General features: G+C 35.4%; 1 protein-coding gene across 1 annotated transcript in view; it reads right to left on the bottom strand.

Annotated features, from left to right (window-relative positions):
• The window catches only part of trbl (tribbles), a 37,580-nt gene that overhangs the window by 3,793 nt on the left and 9,643 nt on the right, over nt 1–24,144 (bottom strand). The window contains exon 4 of the mRNA XM_066403041.1: nt 4,544–4,732. Within this exon, the coding sequence (XP_066259138.1) occupies nt 4,544–4,732 (189 nt within the window). The remainder of the gene's footprint in view (nt 1–4,543; nt 4,733–24,144) is intronic.

A 24,144-nucleotide genomic window follows, 5' to 3' on the forward strand; every position in this document is an offset into this window, starting at 1 on the left:
TTCTGTAGTATCAGTTTCTTCACTGTTGCTTTAGCTGGAGATAAGTGATATATGAATAATTAGTCTTCACGAGTTTTAACTGATCAACCGGACCGACCATTAATTTTCTGAATTTCGAACTGCAGAATTTCTGGTTAACTCAAATTGACTTTAAGTTATAGTAATGTTACTAACTGGGAATGCCAAGGAGAAAACGTTCAATAAGTTTCTTTTAAACCGAATTTACTATATAAATGCTAGTTTCCATTTTTGATTAACTGAAAGGTGGCCAATTAAAAAATGATCATTTGTAGAATATTTCATCAATTATAACTGACCTTAAATCGGAGTTTCTACACTTTTTTGCTGTGTTGAAAGGACTTAAACGAGAGCTAATTGCAGAGTTAAGTATTTTTATCCAACCGGAATCGACCTTAAACGATTTGTCTTTTCTGAAAGGAAACAAGTCAATCTACACCATAACTGATATATTGAATTTTGGTAACTGATAATGACTACCACGCATATGGGTAGTCATAGGTTTTAAGGCATTTTACCGTAACTAATGAATCAATTAACCTTCACGGTAAGGCTACAGCTGGGAAAATTACAATACCATAAAGCGGAGATCACAGTGAATGGGTTCCTGTAAAAGTACACCTCAGATGCAAGAGTTTAACACAATAGACCGAAATTGCCCTTGAGAAAATCCTGCTGAAATTACTCGTAAAGAACGTGGTGTTGTTATTCATGTTTGTATGTTTATGCACTAAAGATTCTAGCAAAACCCGGTTATTCCACATCATAGTATGGAGATTCACAGGAACGCTCCTACCAAGTTCTGTGAATCTTTTCGCCATTCGTTGTTGTTAGACCTCGGTTTATAGACATGGCACACGTATGTCTCATAGTAATAACATATGAATATATTAGCTTATAGTGTCCTTTCAAGATTTATATCCTGTTGATTGATTCATTAAAAACCACTTTGAAATGCGTGTGCGACCGATTATGGGTAGTCATAAATGTAAATGAAAAAAAATCGCTTTATAAACTAAACCTCCTTGAATGCACCTTGTTGTTATTTACAACCCCCTATAAATACTGTATTGTCAAAGATCAACCCTGAAAAAAGTGCACCCCTTCTAAACAATAATTCGAAAGAGCTCAAGTGCACCTGTTCCTTTATATGCGAAGAGATGGCCACTGTCCGATTAGGAACAGTAAAAAAAAGACCCTCTTGAAATTTCGATAAACCCTTGAAAAGTCAACCACCTGCTTACCCCTAGCATCAAGCCTTAAGTACCTGCTTTTAGGAGTTGTGGGCTATTGTATCAATGTTTTCACGTTTACGTGGAATTAACTGAAGGGTTGATTAGACTCTAAAGTTACTATTTGAGGATAAGATAAACAAGACAACCTGTAATAGAGTTTTCTAGATGGATAAAAGGTGAAGAAATATACTCTAACAAGATGGCAACAATCCCTATTTTCTTCATGTTTTTCTTTTACACTAAGGTTAGTATATCCTACAGATACATTTACGGAAGTTTTTACTGATTCCCCTGAAGTATTGCTGAGTATTTCTGGCGACTAACAGAGATTTTCGATATTTTAGGACAGTCATATCTGCTATTTTTGAGAGCTCTTGGGGATTTCTAATGTAATTTTATATTTCCATTTCTTCCACAAGTGGTTTCTCCTCAAAAATGCCTTTAAACTGCTACTAAGCATTTCTAGTGGTCAAGTGAGGTTCTCGACATTTTAAGGCAGTAAATAGTTTTGGGAATTTCAGGAACTCATATTGATATATGTCTGGACATAATTTCCCGATGATTTTTTCAACGCTAAGAATACGAGGTTTCACAGTCCAAGGTATGAATTCATTTTACAGCAATGAAATAACATGGTAAGCCTGTCATGGATATACAATGCTTTTTCAATCTAGAAAGGTCTAGGAGTGATAGACTCAGAGTTTGAACAGAATTTCAGATATTGTGATACACCAGAGAATATCTTCGGAATGTGCAAATCATCTTTTAAGTCGTTAAGCAGCAAATACTTTGTTGATCTATTTATGGTAAGAGGAGGTGACTCTATTTAAGGTTCTCTTGTCAATTGTGCCCAAAGATGGTAAACACATTGAGCAGTGTATTATACAGAATACCAAGACGTAAACCCCGTCCAATCAAGATTATTGCACGGCACACATTAATTTCGTTTCGGGACCACCTGCCCCTCATACATGACGGTAGCCGGTGGCGTAGCATGAGGGCTGTATTAAATAGTTTTCTTCTTTTTTCTTTTTTTAGTTTTTGGCTTTCTTTATCTTGACGTCGGCAGGTGCTCCTAAATATCTACTTGATGCCTGCCTGCATCAGGTTTCGCTTCTTTTTTTTTTTGTTTTTGGTCTTCAATCACGCATTTGTAAGTCAAACGATTACGTGCGGATAAAAGCTCCCCAAGAAGTTCCTAAAAGCGCTACTCGCGAAAAGAAAAGTGTTATTGAGGCAAATACTCGTGTTAGGTAATTAGGACTTCGAAAAATATCCTATCCCAACAATATTTACGTTTCATGTAAACATGTTTTTTAAAGCTCGAGTTCCTGTTGTAATGATGTAAGTTCAAGGCTGCCAGTGATGCTAATCGTCTGTGATTGTTTACATTATAAATATACCTGTCGTCTAGTGCTAAGAAATGATAAGGTATTCTTGGAAATGCAAATTGGTGAATTGAAATAATGACGGAGGATTATTTGAGTGTAAACACATCTAATACGTATTAGGAAAAATGGAACCCAGCAATCTGTGGAATTTTCATTTCTGAAAATTGCTGCATTGTACCGGATGCAGGAAGTAAGCTCTCTAATGAGCAGATTATTTTGCGGTGACGTATATAGTAGATAAGTGACTCGCCCAACTAGCCTAACATTTTAAAAACAAAAAATATAAAATGATATTCTAAATCAGCATTTAGTCACTCGTTCTGTTGGCGCCGTTTGAAGAAATTCTGCGTCTCAACAGTTTCCGAGATACCCATAATAAGATAAGTATTTCTGGTACTGTGTATTACTATTCATCTCCAACCATTTCGGAATTACTAATTAAATTGTCGACTTCAGGTTGATTTGAAAAAGTACGTTTGTACAACAGTTTTTTTTTGTCCAATTTTAGTTCAATTTGTGACCAATTCATTTAGTACCTAACATAAATGACCTAAGTTACGTCAACTCTAAACCGGCCTGATTGAAGTTTTTTCAGTAACAGCAACCCGAATTGGTCCAAGTAGCCTCGACTGACCTGTGCAATCTCAACTAAAATAAATTAATCGCAACACAAAAACTAGCGGCCATTTAACGCGAATTTTCACTGTGGTAAATTGGAGTTATAATAACATATTTGCGAAGCTCTTCTGACTGGATTTCTGACCATGATGATTCGGCAAAAGATATAAGACTTTGATGTTCATAGGTCAAAATACGACGAATCACCTATCGTATTTCTACTCACATCTTGCACTGTCATAACGTTGTATGTTCATTAATTTTAATGATTTTGTCAGGCATGTGCCAGGTTTTGAGAGCGTGCAAAGGGGTGTCCTAAATACAGCTAAGCGGTTTTAATAAATCACCTCGTATGTTTAATGGTGCAACTTAGTAATTTTCGTCAAATGCCATCACTAGCAAAATCCAAGACCTAAGACATTACCGAGCTAATTTCTTATAATAATTACCTATGTACAGGGTTCGCGTTTGGGAGCTGATACAATCCGTATAAGGAAAGTTACAAGTTTAATATATTTTTGTTTTGTAGAAAAACCTGACATTGTAAAAATATTTTCAACCTGATATGACTTCCGGTTAAATCGGAAACTGACTCTTACTTCATTTTTTAAAATGGAACATAGAATTTTTTTTAATGAAAATAGGGTTTATGTTCAAAAAAACAGGAGTTTTATAATATAACGTAGTATCGATTCTCAACTTTTTTTTATTTATCTTCATTTTTACGACTTTTTCGACACTTGTATAGCTTCATTAATAAATAATAAAACATAATTACCTACAAAATTATTTAACATAAATTGATGAAACAAATTTTAGATTACTGAAAAATTAACACATTTTTATAAACAATTAAAGAATTAGGAAAAATATTTGAAAAAGTTTTTGAAACAAATTATTGAAATTTAAAATTTTTAAATTCAAAAAAGACATTTTTTTCAAATAGAGTTTTCAATTATTTTTGCGGTATTATTAGAGCGGTAGAAAGAATGAACGAAGACGATATACAACATAAGAATCAAAAATTTATATTTTTTAAGTAAATCGAAAAAACTATAAACTACTTTATACTGCGTAGGTAATGGATACATTAGCGTACTTTTATACGACCAAGTTGCTAAATATTTATTTTGATTGCTTGTTTTGTTTTTTTATAATGTCAGATTTTTTCCACAGGACAAAAGACAAAGTGCAAAAATACATTAAACTTGTAATCTTCTATATATGGATTGTGTCAGCTCCCAAAGGCGAACCCTGTATATTACTTAAGGTGACACTCACCTTCCAACTAGCATCGTATACAAAATCACCCCCAATGACCACATATCGGCTGCTTTACCCGAATACTGTCCGGCTTTCAGGATTTCAGGACTAACGTAAGCAGGACAACCCCTTTTGTCCTGCAGCCAATCGGACTCTGGTTGCTCTAACATCACCGCGTCTTCGAAAGACTCGAGTTTAAGGTTAGTTCTGAAAAGAAAAAAAGACTTGTTAGAAGTGTTTTTGCTGTTATTTAGAAATTCGACTAAAATATGCCGTAAAAGCGTCACATCACACACTCGTCTGCGGTGCACAAACATCGTAGCCACAACAACAAATTGTGGTTTGATATTTACATAAACAGACATTGCATAGCTTGTAAGGACAAAACATAACTAGACATCATTTGCTTATCAATTAACCATCTTTTATTGTGTCATTAGGTAATGCTGCAGCATTGACGAAACGAAATTTCGTAGTCCAATTATCGAATATAATAGCACTGTTGTTGCGACAAAATGATCTCCACATCCTCAATTGCTCAATGCTGATTTTGGATTCAATCGCATACACGAGCAATATTCGGATAAATCATGAGGATATTCATTGTTTGAACAGTTCTGGTTTTATGAGGTGCGTCAGCTAACTACTTAAAATGCATGCTAAACGGATGGCCTGATGTAAAATCCGAAAAAGGACCGTGCGGTAAAGTTTCACTTTCCGCATTTCTTACAAACACGCGAGTGAGTAATGTTGAAACGCAGTAGTGTTATAATACTACAGGAATTGATTTTGTTAGCAGGTTCATTGTACTTGGGTGCAGATACGTTGCGTCATGCCGAATGAATAATAATATGAAATAACTATTTAGAAGCACTTCATGTATTTACATCGTATTCAAAACGAAGCTTCTAAACTGGTGGCTTCCCCAAGTGAGTCGATTAGTGAACGCTTTGTAATCGTAAACAAAGCGTACGTGTCTGGAGTCAAACAGCCACCGCAATGCTTCTAAAATTGCGCAATTTTTCTCAACGCTTAAAATTATTTATCATGGGGTTGAGAATAAAGAATGTGCTCACTCAGCATTTGCAATTGTAACTATTGTAAGATCACAATTATCGAGTCAGAAAAAATTCTGCTGACAAGTCATTACTAATTTATCTTTTCCTGTATTCATTGGAAATAGACTGTATTGAAAATTTGCCTAAAATGACTAATAATTCTTGGTGGGGAAGTATGACAGACGTGAGTAAGTGTTATCGTATCCTAGTTACGGAGCTTAGTACACAGTGTTAATAAGGAGCTTTCAAGAGCTTGCACAACATTAGATGACATGGTATGTAATTCAACTCATTTAGGCAGACAGGTACCAAGTTCTGATAAGAGAAATTACAATTCTGTTGTTTCTAGCAAAGATTAACGTGTCACTTTAACCAATAAATAAAAGCCAGTCATACGCTCGTATGTTCAGATTGATTGAATTGTTCCGACAGGAATACCTACAGTAATAACTAATTTGTTGTATTATGGTTTCCATTGATTTAGGTTTCATAATTTACTACCGTCTGAGCGTATGCAACAAGTGTTTTTCCTTATTCATATTTTCAAGGCCGCACTTTATATAAAATTCATTTGTGAAACTACGTAAATTTACATGAGCCATGCTCCAGCTCTGGTCATGATGCAAAATTTTAAATTAAAGTAATATAAAAAGCGGATGACTGGCCCTCAGATCTGGTGGCCTTGGTGGCCCTTTCAATCATGAAAGAGCGTTACAAAATTTGTTTCTTGGGAAATTATTAACGACCAATTGTGGAGAAGTATAGAATTTGCGGAAGGCTAATTGGATCAGCTATTTCGCTACGACGTAGGAAATCGACAATATTATGGGCAAAAATTATTTGAAATTGTCGACTTCAAAATGTATTTTTGCAAATACCAACACAAATAAACGTGGCCACTTTTGGTTTCAAAACCGCACACAACCTTAAATTAATGATTACATAAAAATAACATAAATTTCGTGAAGTATATTAAGAAAGTAGTAAAAAAAACTGGAAGAACTGGTTACATCGCTGCACGTCTGTGTGTATAACAAAGACTTTTTGGTTACCGTTTCAACTTGAAATATATTGACCCCGAAAGTGATGAGTAATATAAATCTCGGGGGCTGAGACTAGTGGTGAACATGGAATCACCAGATTTTGATGAATGAATGAGTTGCCTTTAGGTGGTTCCCATGAAAATGCTTTTTGAGATCTCTCGAATAATTCTGTTATCTTTTTTCTTGCGATTTACTTTTAGTGTTCTTTGAAACAATATGACTCGTTTAACAAAGACTAATCACTTTATCTGTCTATAATAGTTATTATGATTACGGCGAAAATACCAAATATAGTAAGGGCATAGAAAACATAAGGATTTATTCTACATTATTAAATTCTACTGCTTTGAACAATTGTAAAATCGTTGCAGTAAGTGGAAAGATTCAAGTAGAATACTCAATACCAGCATATTTTCAACTCACGATACTTCTAGAGCCTTGTATACCTATAAATCACCATACTTCTCCTGGTTTCTGGTCTAGGATGGGCGCAGAATGTAAGCCTGAACAGCTATGTGCCTGTTGCTAACAGACCGGTCAATGATTTTGCGACCGATTAGGTCTTTCAACCATGAACTGGCTTAAACACGTTAAATTGATTACTTGTAATTCTTAAAAACAAATTCGTAAACTGTTATTTCCTGTGATATCATGTTTGTTTCTAATGCATTTCCACAAAACTACAATTAAAAGCTGTTCTAGGAATGACTCTTGGACTGAATAATAATTTATCCAGAAATGAGACAAACAGCGCACAACAAAAGAGATAAGTTTGGATCTCGCTCTTCTTAAATGTATTGCACTGAAATGAATTAGGATTGAAGGCGATTTTGTAATATTTAGGTGCCTACGTAGTGAGATAACAATGTTTCTCAACACACATTTTCATTCCAGTGGCGCGATTGCAAAACCCTAATACTCTTGACATGTGGATTCTTCTTATCACTCTCCTGTTTCGCAACAATTTCGAAAGCTTCGACCTTGGAACGATAGCATTTACACCTCGTTAAACAGCTCTCACAGCTTTATCTCAGCCTATTTATGATGTGAGCAAATGATTCTGGTTACATCAGAGAAGAAAAATCGAAGAAGAGCGAAGCTGAAAAGCGATGGCTTCATGAAGGTTTACAAAGCAGGCCGACATTCCACTTAAATTGGCCTAATTTTTTTCAACGGAAGGCTGACATGTATTAGTGCCCCTGTCACGTGATTTTGTTATCAGAAATGCGTCATACGCAGGCGCAATATAAGACATAAAAGGTCATTTGTTCCGATTTGACCGTCCTGAATTAGTGTCTTATTTACCAAAAAAGCGGAACAGAACTGTAAAAAAACGATACTATCTATACCAATCATTTTAGACTATTGGGCCTATCTACGTAATTCCAATTTAACCTGAGTTAATCTTAACCCTCAAAAATCAATCCCCTGGGGCATGTTTAGGATGTCTAAAATAGACCCCACAGTGCACCGTATTCGAGATAATTTTGGTAGACGTTCAGTAAAGTTTTGAAAGTGGTAACACCCTAAGGTCAGTTCGGATTAGTTGGGACTAACAGAAGCGTAATTTTGTTGAGTGTATCGAATGATGAACGATAATCTTGAAGATCCTAAGGTGAGTTCGCGTTGATTTCGATTAAAAAAACAGCACCGCACAACAGCAGACTTTAATAAATAAAAAAAAAAACTGATTTCACTAGAACACATGAGACTCTGTAGTGGTTATTCCCCATTTCAAAGTGCAATGCTTGAGATTAATTTATCTACGTCCCAATGTATACCGAACCGAACAAATAATTTGACGAAACTGGGTAATTACAAAAGAAGAAAGGAAATTTGGTCGCCAAGTAACCCCCTCGATTAAATTGCGTTGAGGTAGCCAGAACGTTCCCACATAAGCAAAAAAAGTTCCCAATCATTCCCAAATTAAAGGTACCGTGAGAAATAAATTATTGCGAAAATTTCCCTTTTCGCTTTTATGAGTTTTAGGTGTCATAATGATTGTCTATCGATAAATTCCTAATATTTACAAATAGTAAATATTTAAACCTACTAGAATTCTTCCAGAAACTGAGAAGATTCCCTTCAATATTCGTTGTAAAAATCAGTACTTTAAGTGATTGCAGCTAATATGAATAATACTATACGTGTAACTGCAACTTATTTCTGGTCTCTGAGAGAACGCGGCACTTGCAACACCCAACAAGATTTGCCAATCTCAAGTAGGTGCCAGATTTTAATGATATTTTCAATGACCGGGTCGTATTTAGAATTCAGTTTTGAAACACGACCATTATGTTTGTTAAAGGTACTCGACGTAAACGCTTTGCAATAGCAACCAAATTGGTATGTTGCTGATTATAAACGCAATATCTCGCTCATTATTATTGTAAAAAGTTGCAGTTTCAAACGATACGAGTTACACAAAGGGAATAAATTAAAGGTAGTTTATATAAATATTTTTTATTAGGGAAATTTCTAGAAATTTAATTACTTACTCACTAATTAGGCAGCAAAGTATCTCATACCCCAGAAGACCGATTTTTCAAAATTTCCAATGAATAAAATATTTATTGGCTTGTTGTAAACAAGAATTAATAAGTTACTGTTTGAAGTAGCTTACATGTTACCACATAAAATAAATACATGGCGCAATAAACGCTGCTAGTAAGGTTTCAGTGAAATCCACTAAAATTGGGTGTAAAAATTACTCACGTTAAATATGTGCTTAAAGGTTTGACATAAACAATTACATAAAAGCTCGCCTGTGGATAAATCTTTGTACTTCATGTCGAAATGTGCCTGCGCCTAAGTTGTAGATGCGCTTCAAATCCGAGAAGTATTGATTTCAATTCTGACCTTCTATAAGTAGTTTACTAAGCGGCTAGATAACTGCGTATTAAGCGCTCTCCATCACGCCAATTAAACATTCAATAACAGTCAGTCACATCTATTCAAAGCCGCCAGAAGCCAACCAGTAAATATTCCACTGACTACCTCTGCGTCTGCCGCGTGTGCAAAATTCGCTGTCATCTTCTTCTCAAGGTCTATGAGGTGTCCTGGGGCACACCGCTCGGTAAGCACCAATCGCGGAAGTCTTCGGCGAAAACCTTGGCCGCCGCACAGACCAGGTCTAGCCCCAGTCGATGACTTCGCTGGTATGGTATGGCATGATCTGGGGCACTTCCGCGTATCTATGCGCCATTATAATACTCGTGCTACGACCTAGACGGTTTCGGTCTTCAATAGATGTTGAAGATTTTGACGATTTTCGTCAAAATAAGAGGAGTTAGGAAGGAAGGTTTGAAGAGTAAAGGAATACCTCTCGAAGAAAAATGAGCTAATGAGAGATGCTTTGATTATTTGTTATATTCTTTTTACTTATGACGATCCCTCATTAAGTCTATTTTTTTGTAGAAGGGTCTACACAAACCTGTGTGCTGGTGCAATCCCAGTAGTCACGATCCATTCACGCAAAGAAAAGCAACATAAACATTGATTGAATGCCATTAAGACAAGATCACTTGAGATGATTAAGACTACAGATAACAACATGTGAATGAACAGGCAATCATCACTGCGGTAGGAATCCATAACGAAATCGATTCTTTTTATATTTTTGGTCTGAAGACCCGAGATCAAGAGAAAGCTGTTAATAATCTTATTGTATAACTTGGGAAATTTTCTTTGACGATGAAAACTAGGTTGTTGAAAAGTTGCAAAGGCCCTGAAGGGATTTTTTTACCTGAAAGATCAAAACAAAAACATGTACCTCCTCCGCCACTAACATGCAACCTCTGCGATGCTTATCACGCTTCAAACCAAAACAGGCCAATGGCCAAAACAGAAAAAGAACCAAATTGCTGGTCTTTCGGCTGCATTACAGTCGAGTGAGTATCATGTGACCAGGTCGCGTGGCAGATGGTCCGAACACTTGGCCAATCCGAGCAAAAAAACAAAACCCAAAGGCAGAAAAAAGGTCTCGCATTGTTGGTACCTTTACACGAAGAATGAGAAGGTATATAAAGGTGGCAGATGTGCAGGTAATGGTTGCGTGTAGGAGAGAAACAGGTATATCAAAGGAAACTTATTTTTCGTATTTTGTTAGTTTTTGGAAGAAATTGTGAAACCTTCGCCAAAAAGCGGTTTTAAATAGTTTTTCGTAGGCGCTACACTGCAGACCAGGTAAACAATAAAAAAAGAGCCCGAGGCCAAATCGGACAAAGACACCTAAATATGTGAAGTTGGTGCAGGGAATAGAATGCGTTTAGGCAGGTAAAAATATGTCTCATACACTCTGCAAGCAGATGGTAAGCCAAACTTTACAGACATTGGCACACCAGAGGAACATTTCATCCAGCATGATTACAACAAAAAAGCTATTTCAAAACTATAACTGTGCTTTCCGATTAACAGTATGCAAGAACCGGGCTTGGCCAAGACGTTCGTTTGTTTAAAGTTGCACCATATCGTTTTTGAATAATCGTCATTGACGCAAGAATACGGCTTTCTTCGGCCTGGACGATGACCGAGGACTGATGGTGATAGTATTGCTGAATTTAGTGCGCCAACCAGCACACCGATGGACGATTAGATGCCAGCAATTTGTCGAAAATTCTTTGATGGTTAATGTGCTTCTTAAATTTCGTAAATGTACGAAAATCGAGGTCGGATGGTGACAATATTACTCATTCTAGTTCGCTAGAGCACCCCAATAAGTGATTTGTCGAAAATTCTTTGATGGTTTAATGTGCTAAGGGCTGCGAAACTCGCAATGTTGACCTTGTGTGATGTCTTTTTATTTTTTTGGGTTATGCACATTAATACGTACCAACAGTTATCTTCAATTTCATAAATGTACGATGATCGAGGTCTGATGCTGATAATATTGCTGAATCTAATTCGCTAAACAGCACACTAGCGACCGATTTGCTAAGAATTCTTAGATGGTTCAACGTGTGATGCCCTTTTCTCTTTTTGGGTTATGCACATTAATACGTACCAACAGTTATCTTGAATTTCGTAAGTGTTTCCGTTAGTAGATATTAACCGCGCTTGACCCCCGTGCGAATTCAAAATTTCTTCATGACACCTCATTAAAGGAGGTCACATAGTTTGTTCGTGTTTATATGCAAAGATCCTGCTTTTGATTTAGTGGCTGTCTAGTGCTTATCGGCTTTTGCCACTAATAATTTTATTTATTTAAGAATTTTTATTTGCTCAGTACGAAATTACTAAAATCAATTAACATATTGCATTAAGTTTCTAGATAGCAATTTACACATACCAATTAATTAGTGTGTCCCGATGAACTGTTCGCATTACTTTCAAGCTTTGTGTCGAAATTCAAAGAAATAGAGCAACACTAAATTTTTGCTCTCTGTGACATTTACGTTAGAGATATCGCTGGAATGAATTTGGTATTTACAAATAATAGCATTTCTTCATTATTATCACATAAATATACAAATGGGTCTATAAATTTTACGTTTTTTATGTGATAATAACAGCGTTTAAAAGTTTGAGAGATGACAGTGAAAAGTAGTGAGAATTATAGTTCATTTAAATTTTAAAGGAGGGGAAACAGCTTTTTGTGAGAATAGGGAAACTCTACATTCACGATGGTTTGGTATGGAAAAAACATTAAATGATAAGGCAACGGGAAATAATATGAGTCTTTATAAAAGTGAGTGAATGTGTAGGAAGAAAACGTTAAACTTCTACCAAATTTTTTATCAATTTATTTACTCTGGTATTAGCTGCAGGAGGAAGAATTTGAAAAGTATATGTTTAAAGCGAAGTTCTATAATTTTCAAGGAATTATCTTTTCAGTAAAGTTACCTAGACTTTGATGTTCAGCACTTAGCGCCAAATTGGTATTATGCTGTTTCTTAACTTTAACAAGAAGTTAATTTGCCTCGAAAGAAAGAATCTGGCTGATAATCAGACTCTATTTCGACATTCTTTGTGGTAATTCGCTTGCAACTAAAGTTGACGGTAAATTAATAATTTGGCCCTTAGCAAGTTAATTAGCACGACTTTTTCTTCGAAAATGCACCTACTTAATATCAAATTTTGACTTCCAATTGAACTATAAATTTCCATTCTAATCAGTGATGTAAAAACAAACTTTACTATCAATATTAGCGAAATTAACAAGTGAAAAAATCAGTTATATTATAGTAAACTACATTTTATGATACATGCAATCAAAACCCATATGTAGTTCGAGGATATTTTAATTAAGTTAATATTAGTTTAAAGTAAATGACAATAACGTTAAGATAATCTAAATATGTTGATTTTAATAGTAGACTTTTTAACCCGTTAGTAACATAAATTGGTAGAAGTGCATAGTTTTGAATTCGAGAGAAGAAAAATGCACAATTAGTAGAATAAACAATAATTGTTATTCTATAATCTGCATGTCTTTACAAGGTCATGAAGAAACTTTAAATTTATTCTCAACTTCTTCAGATAGTCTGCGACAGATCCTGACAAGTTCAGATAAAGGTGAAACTCCTCTGAACTGGTCTGCTCAAAACTACATATCAACTAGGCGACATACTTCTAAACACCCATCATTCTCTTGATAATGACGCTAATTAAAATTAAAATACTTCCTAAATCTCCCCTAATGTATTCCGAGTATTTACATAAAATATTCTGCCATCTTCAAGGATTATAGTGCTGGTCAAGTGTCGAGTGACCAGGCTTTGTCTTGCAAGAACTGCTGCTGATGACCAGACTTTGTACTGCTGTTCTCATAGGGAATGACATAAATACTTAATGTTTTCATTAGATATGTGGTTAAATGCCTTTGTTTTATTATCTAGAAGACAAAGGCCATATCTCCATGGGGTTAAGCGGGTATTTCCGGTTGAAGCTGTTTGATTTTTCAAGTTCACATAATTACACATTGACGTAACCACGTGAATCTTCACAAAAACTATACGTGAGGTCACGTATGAATTTTTATCACAACAAGGTTCGTTGTAACCTAGATAAACCGCATCGCGAATTTACCATCGCTCTTGTAGAGTCAACGAACTTTCACATTTCTTGATGGTTGGTACCCTGACACCGAGTTCACTATCACTGGATATGGATCTTTAAACATGTGTATTTTTGTAAAATTCCAGCAAAAGTTAACATTTTGATGCCTTTTACTGATTCTTTTCCCGGAATGCAACTTGATAGTTACCTCTCTGAAGCGTGGCTCATAAGCTCGACTTCCCGTTTTGCATAAACAGAAACATTCTGTTGGTTTTGGTTTCGATCCAATGAAAATACCACATGAACAGAAAGAAAGACATTATTTTACGTAGAAAGACAAAATAACAGAAATAAATCAAGCGAGTCCGTGACCGTGAGATCGTTTCGCAATGTCGAGATTCTTGGGGGCCGATTAATTTAGACGACTCGTTCTCGAATCAGGAAGTGTTTTTATCGTTTCCATTGTTCAGGGCTGTTGAATAATAGGCTCGGCTACTTTAGGGATTTTGGAGATGCTCACTGATTCAAAATGATTCAAATACCCATACTGCTCCAGTTTATCGAATCTAGAGAACGGGGAATGAGGAAATTAGTCATTAGATCTCATAATTGGAGCATACTAAATCCTAAATTGCTTTTTAATTCGAGGACTGGATTTTCTAATCTAAAGATCGATTCAAGTTAATTTGTGGGTAAGCCTACCAAGGGAATTTTTATAAGAATTAAGGTTTGTTTTTTACTTAGATGGTCGGGGACCCCACATGAAAACTCCCTGAAGCTTTAAAATGGCGAAAGGTTTACACTTTTTATGACGACAAGCAGGATTTACTCCAAGTCTGGAAAGTTCACGTTCTAAATATTTTAGGAAGAGGCTTAACATTGAAGCAATAAAAGTAAGGATTTTGAAAATGATGTGCCAAACTGAATTTTTCATTTTCGATTTTGATGGGATTTCTCGAAAGTTGCTCTAATTTTGAAAAAAATCATGAAATATTTAACATCCAGAACCTTTTGATATCTGAAAAATAGAGAAGAAAATAGTACACGAGGTTCTAAAATCCATCAGAAAAGTCTAAATATTTAAAGTACCTACTTTCAATAAGTTTCTATTCCAGAATTGGCTTCTCAAAAGACCTCCATCATTTTGAACGAAAGGCACTTTCACGAGATGAATTATCGAATGCACTAAGACTCAATGTTAACTTACAAATTATAGCACTCCAAGTGGGTGAAATTAAGATTTAGGGAAAGCTGAAATTGTTTTCCACTTTTTACAAAAGGGCCACAACCAAATTCCCTGATTTTTGGCCACTCACAAAATTCATAGCTGTATAGTGCAATTGCAGGATTTTCATTTCTGAACAAATGATATTCAACTATGATGGTCAAACTATTAAAAGCAAAATAACCGAAAAGAGGGCTATACTCATTTGAAAGATCATCATAATCCTTAGAAACATACGTTACTCATTAACCTGGCGGCAACATATCTCTATTTCAAGCATCCTCTTAATCGATTACACCTGCAGAGATTTTTGCAAAATCCAGGCCTCTAAAATTACGAAACACATTCGAGTCTGGAAAGGCAGTTAATACTTATTTCAAAATCGGACGTATTAATAAATATGAAATACTAGAACGCACTGATCCACCGTTATCAAAATATAAAGCAACCTACACTAAGTTCGTTAATTAAGCAGCCCAACGTGTGACACATGAATAACTACTGAATAGGGCGGATATGCGTGGCGAAACCTATGTTATAAAGCAGCCCAAATATCCCATAAACCAATTCTCTATTGTTGATATTGAATCATTGGCTGGCCTATCTGGTTCTATGTACATCTGCTATAAATCGCTGATTTCTGTAACAGAGTTGGGTGACATTTTTGGGTCTAGGCACCAGGTAAAATGGTGACCTTTTATACTAACATGCTGATCGGCCAGATTTGGCAGATCGTTTCCACATAATCTAAGAACTTCTTCACCGCCTATGTTTAGTATTATAAAACAGTATTGTATAATTTTTGATGGGTTATCTCTTTCTTCACCGGCTTTGCAATGCGTAATTTGCGCCATTGCATTCTGCAGTGAACGTGCAATTCCTAGGAAATTCTCTTGCTGATTTTACAACAATATTTTTGCAAAACGGCCGATTGCAATTTTCTTATGAGGTATTATTAAAGCAATATGTTGCATTAGGTTATTTTAATGAGTCAGTGATTTCTGATAATATTTGTTGTAAAACCAAACTTGTTTTGTTTCAGGAAAAAAATTATTAACATTACAGCAAGTGTCGTGGAATATGGAATTTTTGGAGCGAAGTGAAATGTATTGTAGAATAGTGGTTAGTTCAGTAACCCACAAAGGGTCCTATGTAAAGTTGGCACCATTAATAAACACATAACAAAACGTTTTCCTTCGAGCGTTTAGGGTGGTTTACGTTGGTTGCCCAGCCTACTCTAGAATGTTATCCTAAGCTTCACGGTAATAACGTTTTTGATTAAACAGCAAAAGAATGTGAATTTAACCCAACGCAATGACCGCAATTAGTCAAAAATAAACGTTTTTTCAGAATTACTTCTTTTCTACAACAATTAAATTTACTTTGAAATCTGAAGGGGGACAACAATCAGCCATTTCAAACACTTCAAACATGTACATTTTGATACTTTCACGTTTAGTGGCATTTCACTAGTTGCTTTTTGCACAAACCGCTTAATCTTATTACCAAATTGGCTCGATATTTTTTTAATCCTAATTGCATAAGCATTACACTAATATTTTTGTCTCTGTGGTGTTAAATAATGGCAAAAATTTGCTAATAGTTTGAAATTCATATTACTTCCGCCATCGCCATTTAAAACAGTCTTTTTCTCAAAAGCCGAGGCTTATTGTAGATCTAATTTGTAGCAGGGGCACCTAGCCTAATCCTCGCCTAATGGACTAATTGAATAAAACCGCAATTGTGAAAATAACGGTTTGAGAAAGTGATAGGTGAACGTTAGATCGTTGCGGACAAAAATGGTGAGGTGCAATGAACGATGGCGGAAAGAAAGTGCAAAAAATGCATTTGCAGAATATTACGGAAAAGTGGAGAAATTTTACCATAATTATTGCCTGCACCATTATGTGGCGCAAACGCGGAGATATTATTTAATACCTTGCGGAATAAGCGAGAAATAAAAGACCGTTGATGTTATAGAAGGGAATATTATGAAGATCTTAGCATAAAAGGAATTTACAAGATAAAAGCTCTCCCTCTAAAGGTTTTTTTTGTTAAAGCCAACTCTCTACTCTATTTCTACGCCTATGGGTTTCTTTGAAAAAAAAATGCAAAACTTGCAGCAATCAGCGGCCGCAAAATATAGAATAATTTGACCGATATTTCAATAGCATTATGCACCGCTCTTCCGTAATAGTGCAATGTACTTGGCGCGTGTTCCGTCTTTCTCCAACGTGCAACATTCACGCTGGCTGCTGCAATAATAATTATAATTACTGCATTAGAGAGAGAGTCTGCGTGAATCTCATAATTCTACACATAACCCTGAAGTAGGAAGTCCAATGAATCCTAATAGCAAAGGTCTGAGGAATTATGGAAAACTTTAAAATTTTATTTGAGTTCTCAGTTTGTCTCTCAATTATTCCAAATTAGAGATTCAAAAGAAAACATCGTTAGGAATTGCGGTATGTGCAAAAAGCAAAGTAATGTGACAACCCTGGAACATTCATTTGCCAATACATCACTCAGTAATTACCATAGGGATAGCTCAATAACATACATAAGCTGAGTTGCCAAGCTTCATCTAATAGTTGAGTTATGGGGATTTTATAGCATATTTTTTATTTGATTTATTGCTTCATGTGTATTAGAACTAATGAGGTATTCGAAAAAGTCACTATGTCAAACGGCAGGATATTTCTGAAGTATTTGAAAAAAATATTAAGCTATGTCCTTAGGTTACATAAGATATTCCATAATCTACATAATCTTATGCATAAGCACAAGCTATAATTCCAAACCATCTTAAATAGCTTTACCTAGGGCCAAATTATTAATGAGCTTGTAACTCTATCAAGAGGAAAAGCTTACGTGCAAAATATGACACTAATGCGACACGATTTCCGCATGTCTCAGGGGTGCTCCACTAACGTTTATCATATTTGTTACAAAACAATTTGATACTGACTAATCTGAAACTGTGAAAATTTGCATTTCAGTCCTGGTTCATCTGGCTGCATTATTGCACCAGACTCTCCAAGGCGATTCAAACTTGAATTAATGAAAACCACACGTCCCTTCATCAAAGTCACCTGAATTTCATGGCTTAAAAGAGGACAATGTCAGTTTCCTTGAAATAAATCGTCCTTAGACGAAAAAATCGCCAATACCGTACCGAAATTTGCTTCCTTTCGGAACTACACATCGGCGCCAGTTCTCTCCTTCTCGCACCGCCGCTATCGCCCATGCTTGCGTCTCCGTTTAAAGCGCAGAAGCATGTGAATGAGTAATTGCTTTCATAGAACCTTGCGGGAACCTTAACCCACTTGCGGACTTAAGTTGCATTTTGTTACTCTTGGCCTTGTTTTTTTTATACGAGCCTACGTCTTTATTAAGGTTATGAGGCGGTTGATTTTTTAAATACAAAGAGTGGCTCAAGAGATGATATTTAATCCTTGCTTTAACATGCTCTAGATGTCGTAAACAATCGGAATTGGGTTTACTAGTTGGATAAAAATGTCGTGTATTTGATTTGGCTCATACCATTGCAACACAACTAGTAATATCTGTTACAAAACCGTAAATACATAATTCAATCAAAAAATGCAATAAAGACGTGTAGTTAATACACCACACCTGCATGCCCTAGTTAAACTGAGATTAATTAACTGTACCTTAACTATTTTAACATCAAAACACTGAAAAGTCATATTTCAACCTGTAGTAGTCGAACAAACAATCCTTTGAGCAATGCCACCGTTCTGCTATATGTGCATACATCTATCAAGCTTTAAAAATAATTTTCTGCAATGTAAGATTACAGTAATGTGCTTTATTTAAAGGTGTAGAATGGTGTCATAGACATTATTAGCAATTTTAATAAAACGATTAGAATCGGCTCAAGGAGAAGGCTTGAGACGTGGAGGTCTTAAATGGATCTGAACTTTAAAAGTATCGCATACACTGGCATTATCGTAGGCATCGAAGATTACTACCATAGGTTAAATGGATGGAAAAACAATATTAAAAAAAGAAACAAGTTGAACATGATAAATTCAATGGTAGAAAAGGTTCTTCTTAGTAGAGGAGGAAAATGAAAATATCGCTAGTTTTAAAATGGAAAAAATTAAAGATTTGATCACATTGGCAACTGAAGCAGACCTTGCAACATTTTCCCATTAAGAGTGAAGCCATTAATTTGTCAAAAAATCCCGATAAGCAATCCTCTTTGTCCTAAATGTATTCAGAACAAATTTCGCCTATGTGAAAATGTAGGTTCGGTCGCCGAAGGCAACAGTGGCGTTTGTGCAACGGCCTAAAACAACGAGCGACGAGATTTAAACAATTTGTGCAACACTTGATGCAACAACGTCTCTTTCGACACTTACACCGTTCGTTCGACGGAACAGCTATTTCTAGTGGGTTGACGTGTGTGTGCATGTTTGCTTTATAATCGGTTTCGAAAATTTATTGCCTACAGGGAGTAACACCGGTTCGAAATTGCGAATATCTTTCTCATGGTTGGACGGGCCGGCCTAAAAATGTTTGCAAATTGATGCGGAAATTGACCTATTGCCAAGCGCCATCAACGTACCTTTGGAGTCTCTGAAGAAACCGGGGAAATTTGAGGATGACACCGTTATTTCTTAAGATTTTTCAAATATCAACCAATAGCAACCGTTTGAGCATTGATAACTGAGAAGGGGTGAAAAAAAATGTTGAACTTTTTAGGTAGAAGCCTCAATGTTTTGAAAGAAAACTTATAGGAATCGATTATAATCAAATCGTGACTAAATATGACTTCGTTTAAAACATATATGTGGTAGGAAATTAAAACCTCCAAAGAAAGAAAAATTGCAAGGAGATAAATCGGGAGGGCACGAAGGACAAGAAACTATTCACCACTGGCGGTCCATTTATAATGATAACGAGTCCAAATTTAGTAAAACAACTCAAGAACCTGGTATTCTAGATTGTTAATTTGTCTCCATAAAACTCTCATTCCCATATGCCATTTTAACATGGTATAATAAGACCTTTCATGTATTCCAATCACTGGTGGCTTTAGTTGGATTTTTCTACAATTAGCTTTTTACTTTAATTCTTGATTTTTCACTACTAATGATCCAGTTCAGGTATTTTCACCTTTTTTAGTTGATTTTGATCCAAAACATATCTTTTTATTTTTAAATTTGTTATTATACAATTGTTATGTAAGATATTCACAATTTGGCTCTCTACATTGACGTTTTTGTCTAATTGTAAGACTTCTTCGATCTCACGGCATTATTTCCTGGATCAGGCGTCGCGTTGCTTTTACAATATATTTCATGGTCATCGAGATTTCATGTTGGAAGTTAAATGAGACCTTACATAATAATCGACGATTTCTTCAGATATCTGCAACTTTAAATACATAGCTCAACGTTCCAGATACTGGACCTTTTCGAGCAGTAACTTTTTTGCGAGTTAAAATTTTGATTATAGAGTTATCATGACCCACACTAGAGAACCCTACATCTTAATTACTCGAACTCATCATTTATAATCAAAGAAGTTTCACAACTTGAACGTTGAAACGCATGAAGCAATAACATGTCACTCCTTGCAGGACACCGAATTCATCACAGGAAATTGTGTGTACAATATTTATAAACAACCATTTAAATTATTGTTGTTACTTATAAAAATATACCAGATACGACGTTGATTCTCCCACGTATCTCTAGTACACATGCACTTTTTCCACGGCATTGACAAAGTCCTAACAATCCCCCCGGATGATAAAATTACTCTTATCATTTCAAAAAATCCAAAATGCCGCAATAACTTAATACTCCTCTGCCGCTTGTTTCATGTATATAATATTCGTTTCGAAATATCACGTGCCGTTTAATAAACAGAGATATGTTCGTATATATAAATTACGAGTGTGTGTGTGTGTAAGACGATCCGTATCATGACACTATCTGGTTGTCTCTGTCATACTCACTTTAATTGAGAAAGTTTACCAATAGGTTTGAGTTGAGCGATGGTGAATTTTTCGATTATAATTAATCGTTTAAATTTAGATTTTTATGTGGGATTTGTGCCGCCAATAATGTGTCTGTGGAGCTTCCGTCTGTTAAAGTATACCCTCAATAGTCAACTCAAAAGAACAATTCGAACAATGAGGGCGCGTGCCTGCTAAAACAGGATCCGATGAATAGTCGATTTGGTTCAAGGGGGATATCTTATTTCTGTAAGTGGATGGCCTAAAAAAAACTTTTGTTCTTAAGATGGGAAGTCGGGAAGGTATCCTGTGTTTTGTAATGCCAGTCAAGTTTTTATAATTGATTCATGATGAGATCCCGTGCTATTGGTTTGTGTACATTTTAATTTTTGACCCTAACAAACCAGGATATATTTTGCATAGAGGAAGCCATATTCAGACCGCACTTCTGGCACGAACCTCGAATGCGAATGGCATATTACGCACATCCGCTCCCCAGTGTTTTATCGTACACTTAACAGAAATTTGTAATCCAGCGCCGTGTTTTCTACATAGGTTTATTTATCTTTCCTAACAGTTTAACAGGTACCTGCGTCAGCGTTGGATTTTATGTACATCCGTGAATTTTTGGCAACCTTTGTCTGCTAAAAATATTACAAATGAGTAGAGAGTGAAATAAGGGAAAGTGACCAGTATGATGACGGTCAACATTTCGAATTCTAAAATTTTGCTTATAGGTCATTTTCTAACTTATTTTCTTCGTCGTTTTTATATTTTAAACTTTATCAAATGTCATCAGTCTTCAGATTGAGTTGCGATTTTATAAGGGTGAATTTATACTGGTCAATTTGATACACTTTCCTACTCACGCTTTTACCGAAACGAATTAATAACGAGATCTGTAATTTACACGCAACTATACTGAAATATAATTTTCATTTAACCGGAAAGCTATTTTGGCTATAACATCCCGTTTTTTATACTATCCTAATAAGGTAGCAGTCACGGAGGAGTATAAACAAAATGGAGGAACTCACTGGGAAAGATATGGTACATGTGAAATGAGATGAAAGAAGTTGTATTTAAACGACAGTGGAAAAGTTCCAGATTTCCACTTCTAAGGTTTCGATTGAAAAACTTGGATCTTGAGGCTTATGTACATAATATCGTCCAGTTTTATTTGTAACTGGACTTTCTTGGACAAATGACGTAGGTCGTTCGAAGTAAACGTTTTTTTCCATTACTAACGTTAAACCATTATTGGGCGTGTTGAATGACTGTGAAGTACGTTTTCTAGCCTTTTTTCTAAAAAACAGTTGAACAACGGGATAATAATGACACGCTTATGTATCATTATTTATCTAGCAAGCTAATCGACCACAATGGCTCACCTTGTTGTTTTATTTATGGTTGCCATGGAAATGAATGTTAAGTGAAATGTTACCGTTGATGTCCATAATTTAAGACGTGTTGTCATCAGACAATACAATCAATAATCACACCTATAATCAATAAATATCAAAGATTAGATAGTACTTTACCTATTCAAAAGCTTGGAAAGTTTAAATTTAAGACAGAGTTATTTGGCCTCTCATCGAAATTTTACATAGCGAGACTATAAATTACATAGGCACACATATAGATAGGAGCAAACATTGAACGATCATTTACATCCACATCAAAACTCTTCCTTATTTAGATACTTCACTGTATAGACCTTCAAACGGCAATCCTCTCTCAGGATAAAGAAGGCATTGAATCATGACCAGAAGACTATTTGAACTGTGAAGAGCATGAATAATACCGGTAAAGTAACCAAAGACAAATTTCCTTGTCAAATAGCTCTTGAGCTTGCACAAGCTTAAATAAATACTTCTAGATAAGATTAAAGACGTAAATATTTTGTTCCGCACAGGTATTTTAATGTGCTAAATCCAGACCAAAGTCCAATCAAATTCCTCTATATTCTCAATTATCTCTATTTATTTATGTTTTCATTGATCGAGACTGCAGTTTCGAGTCTGATGGGATCAAGTACCAGAATACTTTGTCACTGAATGGGTGGTGGAAACGCGAAAGCCAGGAACGGAATCTAGGACTTATCAACAAGGAGAAAAAACATAAGTGTATATCTTTTCAATGTAGAGAAATAAGAAATGAAGAGCCTAAAGTTGTAAGAGTAGATGTAGGTGAAAGTGTAGGCGAACTTAAAGAGGAGCCGTTAACTGCAAACTCTTCCTCTTGAAAGGTTATTGTTGGGACGTACAGCTGTATTTTAAAGATGATATCGAGATAGCACAATTTGGGTTCAAATGTTTAGACTACAGAATTTATGTAGCAGCTGCAAGAGATAAAGATCCTGTGATACTGAAAAGGAAATTAACAAATTGATTTTTGAGCTTTTTGAGCGTTTATTGTTTTTTTTTGGAGCCAATGATCTGTTGGTCTGAAGAAATCATAAAAATTAAATTTTACATGTTTTGGATTGAAATTATTTTCTAGTCATGATAATCATATGATAGTTTAACGTTTAGCTTTTAGGAAAATTGTAAAACTCACTAGCTCTTGGTGTCTTCCTGTTTTACATTGACATTACATCAGTTAAGTTAATCAAATTTAAGAAGTTTATTCACCTCTAGATTTATTTTATCATGACCAAGAGGAAGAAAAAGGTAAAAAAATATGATTATTTTCAATCATTTTTTTCATCTTGCACTCCATTCCTCTTGATCTGAAATTTGGGCGTCATGATTTGGCTTTACACTTTCCAGAATTTGCCCCACAAAGGGGGAAAAATGCTCTTTTCGCAATGTTTGTGCAATGTTCCACTACTTTCGATAAAAGTGTTTCAACCTTCTATTGTGGTTTTCAACTATCATTTGAGGCGGTAAAAATTTTATTAAGTCCCACTTCATACATTGAAACATCATCAGAAATATATTCCGATTCAATTAATAATAAAAATAAAGTGGACAGATGATTTTTAGGTTGAGAAAGGTTCGAACAAAGGTCGAATTGCCTGTTAAACAAAGTTCTTATCGTTTTCGTGGTCAAAAGATAACCAAGTTCACAAGCTCAGCACACAGTCTTGGATTATCCTTTTATAAAGAAATGTTTTTACTAGGAGTGTCTATATAAACCAAGACAGCTATTTAAAATTCAAATATATTGCCCGGGTTTCGTTATTGAAGTAAAACCCTACCCACACGTTTCATGATTGGGAAGTAACGAAAAATTGAGCAACGAAATATCTCGGTATATGTAAGTGAGTGTTTATTTGGCTTCAGCATGGCGGTTCACTTGAA

Source organism: Euwallacea similis, chromosome 2, assembly GCF_039881205.1.
Source record: "Euwallacea similis isolate ESF13 chromosome 2, ESF131.1, whole genome shotgun sequence".
Taxonomy (NCBI): Eukaryota; Metazoa; Arthropoda; class Insecta; order Coleoptera; family Curculionidae; genus Euwallacea; species Euwallacea similis.